The following is a 12,367-nucleotide window of genomic DNA, read 5'->3' as shown; positions in this document are numbered from 1 at the left end:
TACATTTAATGTTGTGGAACTCCAAGACAAGATAATTCCTGGTATTAATTATGTCATAGGAGCAAAGTTCTCCCTCCTGAAAACGTTCTTGTGGTGGAAAGTTTAAAGCTGCAGTTTGAGATGTGACTGTTACAAAGTGCTAACACTGGAGACTCCTGACAAAAATGTCTAATTGAGGGCTACTGAATGGTGTGCATGATAAACGATTCTAAAAGATTCTAAAATATGTTTCAGAGGAAGAACATGTTAGCCTTTACCCTCTCCAGATGGTAGCTGTCATGTTTTCGGAGAGAACCGACTGGTGGGTGGGAATTGGCGGGTTACCATATTGAGCAGAAAAATGGCCAAGACTAAAAAAAAATGAATAAATGAATGTCTCTTTACAGAATACTTCACCATATCAATGATTATTCTATCCACATTCACTGGATACGAGCAATTGCGCGCTCTGATTGGCTACTCTACTACTAGGATATCAGCTCTTATACTGTGAGTAGCGAAAAACAAAATGGCGGAGCGTGTTGCTGAAACAACTGAGGACGAAATAAAAACTCTACTCGAACACAAAACCCCCCAAAAATACAAAAAAAGCGACAAAATATGGAATAAAAGTATTTGATAGTAAGAAAGTATCTTTTTTTTTATTTTTCAATAATTATTATTATTATTATTATTATTCTCGCATTTTTCACAAATTGCTCCTGTCATTTCACCGGTTTGTTTACATTCTAGGCGGAAATGATTTTGTCAGATGTTTTGTATAAAGTTTTGATTTACTGAATTTGCAAAAAATAAAAATGCTCTGTTTCTCAAAATCCAGTGAATGTGGATAGAATAAAACAGTTATTCCACTCAATCTTGTCGTACATGGATTATTGCCAACTCAGTGCTACGCGCCTCGTCAGCTATCAGCTCATGTATGACTCGATTTTGTGGAATAACTGTTAAATATACATGTATTTTTAATCTGTTTACATGTCATTTACGTCTCTCTGTATGTACAGTAGAAACAATAAAACTTTGCAGCAGCTGCACCGCTGTCAGAGCTGCCGTGACAGAAGATTAATCAACACCTTCTGACTAATGTGGTATAAATAAAGAAGACAGCATGGTTTCTTCTAAATTCAAGTAAGCTATAATTATAGACAGGACTCATGCTTTGTGATCTGAAATCATTCAGTGAACTTGAGTGATGTAATTGTAAACACTTTTCAAAGCATTTTTTTTATAAACCACAGCATTGCTGCTATCTGCACTTTTCACACTCGAAGGAAGTACCCAGGGTACTTTTACATGAATCATGTCATGTTAGTGCCGGAGAAGTGGGAGAGCGCTCAGGGCAATATAAAGGCCCTGTGTTCCAGTCGCAGTCACTCACAGAGACACACAGTGCAGTAAACATGGAGATTATTGCCGTAGCTGTACTATTAGTGACTGTGGGACAGGCGTTTACGAAGCCTTTACCTGTAAACAACACACTGACTTGGAATGACGCAGAGGTGAGGGAAATATTTTCAAAGATGACAAATACATATGTTCTTTTAGTCTGTGGGGGCAAAAATATCTAAGCATGTGAAAATAACTTTAAATATTTTTATTTGAGAAATGCTTTTTGTATTTTTTTTTTAATCTTAGTGATGGAAAGAAGCAAACAAATATTTAATGGTACATTGTTCCAGATCTAAAAATACATCAATGTATGAGACTCTAATTTCTTGACATTTTTATTTCAAGAATTTAAAAAAAATTACTATGTATTTTATCAACATTATCATTATTTTTTGTCATTATCATGTTCTTTTTTATCATATTATTTATTAGAATGACTTACTGTTTACTTAAGTGTAGTTTTTAATTATTATAAGTTTTTGGGTTTTTTTTTTTTTTCAACTTTTCCAGAGCCGTACTGAAAAATCATATTGAAATAATCTCGGCAAACGTGCAGCTTGTGAACAGGCAAGGCAGGCAACTGCTTGGGGCCCCCTGGCCCAGGGGCCCCCCAAGAGTCGGGGCCCGAGGGCTTATTTATTTTGTTTTTTATTGTTTTTATTGTATTTATTGTTCTTTACCATTGTATTTTCACATTTGGAATTTAAAAAACTTTGGTTTCATACATTTTTCGTTGGTGTCAGATTATTTATAACGTATTGGTGATGAACACTGGTCAGAAGGGCCCCCTGGAAATTTTTGCTTGGGGCCACAACAGACTCTAGAATCGCCTCCGAGTCTCGGCAGCTTATTTCAAGAAATAAATCCTTAAAATTTCTTGAAAATGTGTCGAAACAGGTTTAATATTCTGTCTTAGTTGTAGAAATGTTACCAAAGTTTGTGTATATTCAAACCTGGAACGTTATACCATTAAATATTTGTCAGGTTCCCTCCATAGCTAAAAAAAAAAAAATAAAATAAATAAACCTTTTTTCAAATGTATTCATCTTGTTTATCAATTTTCCTTGTATATTTCTGTAAATGTATTTTTCTCCTCTACCTGGAGTACATTCTTATTTGATTTATTTGAATTTTATTGACTTACAATTCAATTTTATTTCGACTTTTTTAAATTGTGCTTTATTTTATTCTTCATTCTAAATTTGTTTTTAATATTTGAATATTATTCCAATTGTTGTTTCTCCTTTATCTGACATCTGGAAAGCACTTTATGTTACATTTTAAACATATGCTATAAAATGTGCTATAAATTTGTATTATTAATATTAGAAAACTATGGAAAGGTTTTCTAGAAGGCATTGCATCTGATATGAAAGTTTGCTATATATCTATATACATCTATAAAATATGGTCCTTGTTTAAGTTTCTTCTCATTGTTCTCATGTTTAGGAATATCTCAGACGGTACTACGGCATGCCGGTCGGTCTGCTGGGAAAATCCCAATCTTCAGATGTGATGACTGAGAAGATCCGCGCCATGCAGTCGTTCTTCAAGCTGGAGGTCACTGGGAAGCTGGACGACAACACGGTGGAAATCATGAAGAAGGCCAGATGTGGTGTACCAGACGTAGCAGGGTACAGTCTCTTCCCCGGAAACCTCAAATGGGAAAAAACGCTTGTGACGTTCAGGTTCGTCGTCTTGTTGGTAAATTTGTATTGTTTTGCTGTTTTGTGTCTGATCTTTTTTTTTTTTTTTGAGTTCATCTGTAATCCATTATCACACAGGATAACAAACTACACTCCTGATCTGAAAAAGAAGGATGTTGACTCAGCCATTCATAACGCCTTGAAGGTCTGGAGCAACGTGACTCCTTTGAAGTTCAAGAAGCTGCATACAGGAACCGCTGACATCATGATCGGCTTTGGGAGACTAGGTAGACTCACTTCACGAGAATTGTGTTCCATCACAGAAATGTTATTCCATTCTCAGACCTTTTTTTTTTTTTAATTTGGTATTTTGGTGTGGTTTAAATGACAGAACATGGAGACCACAATCCCTTCGACGGCCCCGAGGGACTCCTCGCCCACGCTTACCCACCGGGACCAGGCATCGGTGGAGACACACACTTTGACGAAGATGAAAGATGGACAAAAGACTCAAATGGTAACTACTGTCCTGAAATAATTAATATTTTTCAATTCACATTCACTGGATATGAGCAATCGTGTGCTCTGATTGGCTATTCTACTACTAGGCTATCAGCTCATATACCATGAGTAGAGAAAAACAAAATGGCGGAGCTTTTTGCTGAACCAATCGAGGACGAAATAAAAGCTCTACTTGAAAACAAAACCCAAAATAATACAAAAAAGCAACAAAATATGGAATAAAAGTATTTAATGGTAAAACCGTATCTTTTTTTATTTTTCAAGAATTATTATTCTCGCATTTTTCACAAATTGCTCCTGTCGTTTCGCCGGTTTGTTTACATTCTAAGCAGAAATGATTTTGTCAGATGTTTGGTATAAAGTTTTTTTTTTTTTATTGAATTTGCAAAAAATAAAAATAAAAATGCTCTGTTTCTCAAAATCCAGTGAATGTGGAAAGAATAAAACAGTTGTTCCACTCAATCTCGTCGTACATGGCTTATAGCCGACTCGGTGCTACGCGCCTCATCGGCTATCGACTCATGTACGACTCGATTTCGTGGAATAACTGTTAAATAGCTGCTTTGTTAATGTCTCAGTCCACAAGCTAAAACTAATTTTTACTGTACGATCTGTACACAGTTATACCACAGTGCTGCTGAATTCTCATTTCTGATTGGTTAGAAGGTGTTGGTTTATTTTCTATTATATCAGTTGTGACAAACGTTCTCTCTAAAAAGCAAATCAAAGGTCTATATTCATACATTCACTCTAATATGCTATTGTTTCTATTGTATCACCTCATTCACCGGGACTTATACTGCTATTATAGCAGACTACAATAATCTAAGACCATATTATAGATTAATAAGATATAAGATAATATTGTCTTCGAAGATAATAGCATTATATGATCTAAGATTATAATCTAAAACCAGTAATAAATGGATTTAAAGACTTTGTTATTTAAGGATGAAAAGCAGCTACACTGTCAGAAATAGGGGTACAGTAGGAGTCCAGTTCTGTCCCCAGGTAGAATTTACACTAATGTAGATTGTCTTTGGGCTCATTATTGGACCTCAAGGTGACTATGTGTAACTTCTGAGGGCCAAAAAGGTACATATATGTTCTCAAGCAGTATATAAAGGGTACAAATACCAAAGTACCTTCGAGGGTACTGCACCACTGACAAGCCGTTATACCCCTAAAGGTACAGTAATATAATTTATTTTCTGATTGTGTGTATAATACAGTAGTATATTGAAAGGAAAATATTTAATTGCTGTGGACATTTTAGATGCTACTGTGCTTTAACTTGTGGTATGGTGATCCAGTGGGTCATGCTGCTACCTCACAGCTCCAGGGGCATCAGTTCAGGGGCATCTTTAGCTTGAGTTACTGTCTGTGAGAACTTTTGTATGTTCTATTACCAAAACATATGCTAGTAGGTGTTTTAGCAACACGGAATCTTCTCTAGGTGTGAATGAGCATGTGAAAATGTGTACATGATGCGTTGCAATGGACTGGTGTCCCATTCAGGGAGTATTCCCAACTTGTATGCCCAGTGCTCCCAGGATCCATCCATTATCCATAACCGCTTATCCTGTGCAGGGTCATGGGCAAGCTGGAGCCTATCCCAACTGACTATGGGCGAGAGGTGGGGTACACCCTGGACAAGTCGCTAGGTCATTGCAGGGCTGACACACAGAGACAAACAACCATTCACACTCATATTCACACCTACAGTCAATTTAGAGCCACCAATTAGCCTAACCTTTGGACTGTGGGGGAAACCGGAGCACCCGGAGGAAACCCATGCAGACACGGGGAGAACATGCAAACTCCACACAGAAAGGCCCTCGTCGGCCACTGGGCTCGAACCCAGAACCTTCTTGGTGTGAGGCGACAGTGTTAATCACTACACCACTGTGCCGCCCTGGTCCCAGGATAATGAATGAATGAACAGATCTTCTGTGACTATGTTGTCTCATTCTCATCTCATTATCTCTAGCCGCTTTATCCTGTTCTACAGGGTCGCAGGCAAGCTGGAGCCTATCCCAGCTGACTACGGGTGAAAGGCGGGGTACACCCTGGACAAGTCGCCAGGTCATCACAGGGCTGACACATAGACACAGACAACCATTCACACTCACATTCACACCTACGGTCAATTTAGAGCCACCAGTTAACCTAACCTGGATGTCTTTGGACTGTGGGGGAAACCGGAGCACCCGGAGGAAACCCACGCGGACACGGGGAGAACATGCAAACTCCGCACAGAAAGGCCCTCGCCGGCCACGGGGCTCGAACCCGGACCTTCTTGCTGTGAGGCGACAGCGCTAACCACTACGCCACCGTGCCGCCCTGACTATGTTGTAAAAAAGAAAAAAATTGTGCTAACAAGTTCCTCTGATTTCTCTTGCAGCGTATAACCTGTTCTTAGTCGCAGCTCATGAATTCGGTCACGCGCTCGGCATGGATCATTCTAATGATCCTGGCTCGCTGATGTTCCCAGTTTACACATACGCCAGGGGGTTCCCTCTGTCTGAAGATGACGTCAAAGGCATACAAGAACTCTATGGTAAATACAGGAGACAAGGCTACAATTCAACCAATGGAACGAAATACAATATACATTCCTTTTGATTTTGATTGCACATCAATCCAGTTGTAACCTTTTTTGTTTTTCTGGCTGGTTCACAGGTCCCAATCCAGATCACAAGAAAGTCAAACCCAAACCTGAGGCTCCAAAGAAATGCGATCCTGAGTTAAGCATCGATGCTGTGACGGAGCTCCGTGGAGAGTTGCTCATTTTCAAAGACAGGTGCTTAACGATGAAGACTCGTTTGTTTGTCTTTTCATTGCTTCCAACTCACTCCAACAAATAACTCCATCATTGCACCATTCGATTTTAACTCAACTCTAAATATAAATGTGTTTCTACTCTACTTGGCAGCTATTTCTGGCGTCTGCACCCACAGTTCACTGAACCTGCACTCTCGATCATTCAAGTCACTTGGCCTCAACTCCCAAAGAAAATAAACGCAGCTTATGAGAACCCAGAGAAAGACATTATCATCGTATTCAGTGGTTTGTGTTTCTTTTCATATCATGTACTTCACATGGTGTTACTGTTCATGGTAATAAAATTATAATTACAATATATTATGGTTGTAAAAAAAATGATCTTGGACACACACTTCAGCTATTCTCATGCTAAAAGACAAAAAAAAAAAAGCACATTTCAAAGAATTTATTTCACCCCATTATCTGAATGAGCCAGCTATCTAAACATGACGCTGAATAGCTAAGAAAACTAGCTAATATTAAGCTAGATATAGCATGTTAGCTAACAGATTTGATAGTCAGCTGGTAAATATTTGGCTAACATTTGTATAATTAAAACCACAACCCAGGCTTGCTAGTAAGCTAGCAAACATTAAGCTATATTCACTAGCAAGCTAGATAACATGATGCTAACTTTTATGCAATTAAAATCATTAGTCAGGTTTGCTCGCATGCTAGCCAACATTAAGCTAAATCTAATTCAATTAAAATCATTAGCCATCCTGCTTAAGCTAACACTGGACTAGTCATTACATTGAGTTAACCAGTAGCTATGTTTGCTAGCATGCGACTAACTTTATGCTATTGGCCAAGGTCGCTAGCAAGCTAGCTAACAAAATACAAGCTATTATTTAAAAAAAAAGACTAACTAATGGTCAACAGTGAGTTAGCTAATTTTTGGCAAACTATCATGTAAATAAGACCTGGTGTTAGCTAACATTGGAGGAAAATGTTTTATAATTAAAACCATTAGCAAGGTTCGTTAGCAACCTAGCTAACGAAAGGCTAACTATTGTTCTGAATAATAGTAGGCAAGTTGCTAGCTATTGCTAGCCTTCTTGCTCCCTGATTATGTGATGGAGGGAGAAAGAGCTACAATTAGCCTCTGTCTTGTAATTTGTCATTGTAGTATTAGTATTATTAACTTTATATGTCGTATAATAAGTATGCACATAATAACATTGTTATATTCATATTTATTTAATGTTTCAAGGTATCAGAATGTGGGCTCTTAATGGTTACAACCTGGTGCCAGGCTACCCAAAATACATCCACACACTGGGACTCCCAAAATCCATCCGCAAAATAGATGCAGCGGTTTACATTTCTGACACGGGCAAGACTTTGCTCTTCACCGATGAGGAGTACTGGAGGTGAACCGAATCTCTTTTCTTACACTCGGTTTCCAGCACACCAAACCGATATTAAACGACAATCTCAGAATACAGTGTGTGCAGGATGTGGACCTCACTGAGTTTGATTTCATCCACAGTTACGATGAACAGAGCAGCACCATGGATCACGGATACCCCAGGTCCATCGTGGATGACTTTCCTGGGATGCAAGAGAGAGATGGGGACGAGGTGGACGAGGTGGATGCTGCCACCTATAAAAATGGTAAGCGTGGCTTTTTCATGCCATACTTAGCTCATATTCAGTATTATATCCCTCATCAAAAAATTCCCATGCAAGGATTGGCCAAGGATGGCTCACATGATATAAAATAGTTCCACCATTGATTGAGGAATGTATCTCGTGACGTCAAAAATGCAAAAAATGGATATGGTGTGAGTCAGTGATGGTATATTTTGGATATACCACGAACTGGCACCACAATTTCAAGCTATACGGCCAACTCAAGTCACAGCTGTGACTTCACGAGTGTGTAGATCTATGTATCATGATCATGCCCAGCAAGGCAGGAGATAGCATGGTACATTGCACATGTGCAGGTTGAAGGTCGCTCCGACATAAACAACAAACATGGCTGCCTCCAGTGAGTTTATGCCGAGATTCAATGTTAACTCTTTTAGTTTGGAATTTTTTGATGCGGGATATAAATCAAATATACCATGAACTGAGAGGCTCCGGTAGAAATTATGGATTCTCTTCGGTGACTGGCATAGTACAATTTTCTGAGTAAGAATCCATAATTTCAACCAGAGCCCCTCAGTGCATGGTATATTTGATTATTGTGTTTGGTCTGGGATATATACAACCCCGATTCCAAAAAAGTTGGGACAAAGTACAAATTGTAAATAAAAACGGAATGCAATGATCTGGAAGTTTCAAAATTCCATATTTTATTCAGAATAGAACATAGATGACATATCAAATGTTTAAACTGAGAAAATGTATCATTTAAAGAGAAAAATTAGGTGATTTTAAATTTCATGACAACAACACATCTCAAAAAAGTTGGGACAAGGCCATGTTTACCACTGTGAGACATCCCCTTTTCTCTTTACAACAGTCTGCAAACGTCTGGGGACTGAGGAGACAAGTTGCTCAAGTTTAGGGATAGGAATGTTAACCCATTCTTGTCTAATGTAGGATTCTAGTTGCACTGTAGATGATGATATGTTCCAACTCTTTGCAATTTTACACTGTCGAACTCCTTTCTGATATTGCTCCACTATTTGTCGGCGCAGAATTAGGGGGATTGGTGATCCTCTTCCCATCTTTACTTCTGAGAGTCGCTGCCACTCCAAGATGCTCTTTTTATACCCAGTCATGTTAATGACCTATTGCCAATTGACCGAATGAGTTGCAATTTGGTCCTCCAGCTGTTCCTTTTTTGTACCTTTAACTTTTCCAGCCTCTTATTGCCCCTGTCCCAACTTTTTTGAGATGTGTTGCTGTCATGAAATTTCAGAATGTCTCACTTTCGACATTTGATATGTTGTCTATGTTCTATTGTGAATACAATATCAGTTTTTGAGATTTGTAAATTATTGCATTCCGGTTTTATTTACAATTTGTACTTTGTCCCAACTTTTTTGGAATCGGGGTTGTAATAAAACACGACAGGAGTGTGCTGTTATAGGAAATTAATCAACTATGGGGTAATGAAATGGAGTGCCGAAGTTGTTTATTTTCCTATAATAGGGCATTCTGGAGTGTTTTATTACTCTTATACTACAACAATTACAATCTGAAATTTATTATTTTTTTAAAGTGCCAGTGTCATAATTTTAACTGTTTTAGTTACATTTAATGTTGTTGAACATCTGTGAAAGGAATTAGTTCCTGTGAGCACTTCCTGTTTTTTTTTCTCCCTTCCATTAAAAAAAAGACGTCAAGAAGAAAAAACATACCGTCTCATGTTACACGAGTCAATCAAAAATGTAAAACGATATTTTTTCCTCTCTGTGCTTCATTTTAAACAGGATACTTGTACTTGTACCATGAGAACCTGCAGTATGAGTACAGCTACAATAGACGGAAAGTCGTACGCATCATGAGAGCCAACGAAATGCTGAACTGCTGAGTTCTTACAGTGTACACGTCTCAAAACATTTACTTACTTTTTAAAATAGGATTTGTTTGATGGTTAATTTTCTTTCTTTTTTTTAATTTATGAATTTGTAACTACTGAGCTGGTTCAGTAAGAAAAAAAAGCAACAGTTATGACTGTTCATGCATGTATTTATAGTTTGGTGAAATTGTACCTAAGGGCGGTGTTCATAAGGCAACATAACATCTATATAATATATACTGAACCTTTATGACAAGCGTCAGGTGTCATAAAGACCTTTTTTTCACTTAACTCCGGTGCGTTATGTCAATTTGACAACATAATTGACAACAGCGCTGTTTATAACAGTGGATATAAGTGTACATAGATATTATTCCCAATAATGGGCTTATTCCTGCAGGCATCAGGTGTCATAAAGACCACTTTTGTAATTTATAATGTCATTTTTATAATGTCATTGAACTCATGTTTTATGTGAACCTAACATCATAATTGACAAAATAGATATTTATTACACTTCATATAAACATACATTGAAATTTTTCTATATTAAAGCTTATTCCAACAGCCATGTGATGCTATTAAGACCATTTTAGCAATTATGATGTCATTTGTCTGAGGCATTATAACAATATGACATCATCATTGACCAAAACATTGACATATAACAATTCAAATAAATTGATGTGGATCTTATGTCATGTACAGGTTTATTCCAACAAGTCTCAGATATCATAAAGTCAGTCATGATGTCAAGTTGACATAACACTTGAGTCAAGTCTCATCATAACTGAAAAATGTTTATTATACCTGTTGGAATAAGCCTTGATATGGAATGAGATCAATGTAATTTTCAATTTTAAAGACTTTTTTTGACATAACATATAAGTCAAGTGACATAAGGTTGTGTTATGACACATTATTACCAAATACAGGATGCATTATCTTTCATACCTTTACCTTAATAATATTAATAACATTACTTTTCTGCTTATGTCACATGTTCATAATGTGACTAATACAGAATTACACTGAGCAACAAAGTCAGGTGTTGTGACGTTCTAATGTACTGTACGTCAGCTCAAAAAGTGACATAACACAATGCCATAACATCAACTTGACATCAAAATGAATTAAAGCAATCTTTATAACTTCGTAAAGCCTTTATAGACTGTTATGTCGGTTTCATAGCCTTCTGAATATTACCACTAAGTAAAGTTTTACATACAGTATCATGAGTCTGGGACCATGTTGAATAATTAAATATATTGAAATGCCTTTCGTCTAAATCTGATGTTGATGTGACAATGAACTAAAGTGTTCTGTGTTGATTCATGGACAGCAAATACTGAATGCGTTATTTAATAACACATTTGGAAGTTTGAAAAGTGAAATAAATTCTTACATAAATATTTTCGTCTGTGTATTTTCTTTTCAACTGTGATTTGTTATTTGACTGATACTTTAATCCAGAGTGACTTACAACTGAGGAAGGATGCAGCCCAAATACACTACAATAATCGTCCAATAGTGTCTTTCTGGTAGCTGTGGGGTTTAAACTCACAACCTTTCAGTTGTCAGTATCCAGTGAACTATTGCTGGCCCCATGAGGACACTGTATAGTAATGAGACCATCGATGACGGCGTAGCTCACTCCGGCCCCGTCGAGTCTAGAAGGAACAATCTAAAGTGGGCCACCTTGTGCAGTTCTACTCTCAACCAGTACAGCTAAAATATTTAAGAGTAGAACTGTGCAGGGTGGCGCACTTTAAATCGTTCCTTCTGGACTAGACAGGGCCGGAGTGTGTAGAAGTTATATGCACCCTAGGTACCCCTACCTTCATGCCAAAAAGAATCAAAATCAGTGAATAATTGAGGGAGAAGAAGCGATTTGTGTGGAAACTGCTTGTTAGGGCTTAATTACTCCATATCTTCATTATTAACTGCAATTATGCAAATTTGGGTAGCTATATGCACCCTAGACAGACCTACCTTCCTGCCAAAAAGAGTAAAAATCAGTGAAGAAGAGAGAGAGAGAGAACAAGCGATTTTTGTGAAATGTGGACGATGATGGACAACACATGATGGCATAAACTCATCGGCCGTGGGCCGGATGAGATAATAATAATATGATCCAAGTATACCGTGATAGCAGGATCAGCCGAGGACTATATCAAGCCACCAGTATTACATCAGACAGCATGGCAACACCAAGGAAGGAATCAATTACTTGGGGATGTGCTGTTCTAGGATAATAAACAACAAAAGGTAATGAAATAAGTTACTGTTATCACATCGAAGCTGATTATTTTCCTATAACAGCATGTATACAGTCTTTTATATGCCTTATATTTGTCTTTTTTTGCCAAATAATTGCATTAATAGAACTAGAAGGACCCTCAGAGAGCGCAGTAATCCTCCAGTAGGACTACCAGAAGTATAAGTAGTCCTCTGGTACCTCTGAATGTGGATTGTGATATTGAGTCATTGTATTTCTACATTGGTT

General features: G+C 37.6%; 1 protein-coding gene across 3 annotated transcripts in view; it reads left to right on the top strand.

Moving 5' to 3' along the window:
• The window catches only part of mmp13b (matrix metallopeptidase 13b), a 28,898-nt gene extending 18,405 nt beyond the window's left edge, over positions 1-10,493 (top strand). The window contains exons 1-10 of one of the 3 annotated variants that reach the window (XM_060898194.1): positions 1,083-1,128; positions 2,839-3,077; positions 3,174-3,322; positions 3,427-3,552; positions 5,962-6,117; positions 6,240-6,360; positions 6,493-6,626; positions 7,597-7,756; positions 7,876-8,000; positions 9,773-10,493. In XM_060898194.1, coding sequence (XP_060754177.1) covers positions 2,863-3,077; positions 3,174-3,322; positions 3,427-3,552; positions 5,962-6,117; positions 6,240-6,360; positions 6,493-6,626; positions 7,597-7,756; positions 7,876-8,000; positions 9,773-9,873 — 1,287 coding nt within the window. In that variant the 5' untranslated portion in view covers positions 1,083-1,128; positions 2,839-2,862 and the 3' untranslated portion in view covers positions 9,874-10,493. Of the gene's footprint in view, positions 1-1,082; positions 1,129-1,400; positions 1,500-2,838; positions 3,078-3,173; positions 3,323-3,426; positions 3,553-5,961; positions 6,118-6,239; positions 6,361-6,492; positions 6,627-7,596; positions 7,757-7,875; positions 8,001-9,772 lie in introns of those variants that run through there. The other 2 variants (XM_060898192.1, XM_060898193.1) reach the window with 2 other exon arrangements.
• The last annotated feature ends 1,874 nt before the right edge of the window (positions 10,494-12,367 follow it).

The sequence above is a fragment of the Neoarius graeffei genome, chromosome 17 (genome assembly GCF_027579695.1).
Source record: "Neoarius graeffei isolate fNeoGra1 chromosome 17, fNeoGra1.pri, whole genome shotgun sequence".
Taxonomy (NCBI): domain Eukaryota; kingdom Metazoa; phylum Chordata; class Actinopteri; order Siluriformes; family Ariidae; genus Neoarius; species Neoarius graeffei.
This window is presented reverse-complemented; position numbering and strand designations above follow the sequence as displayed.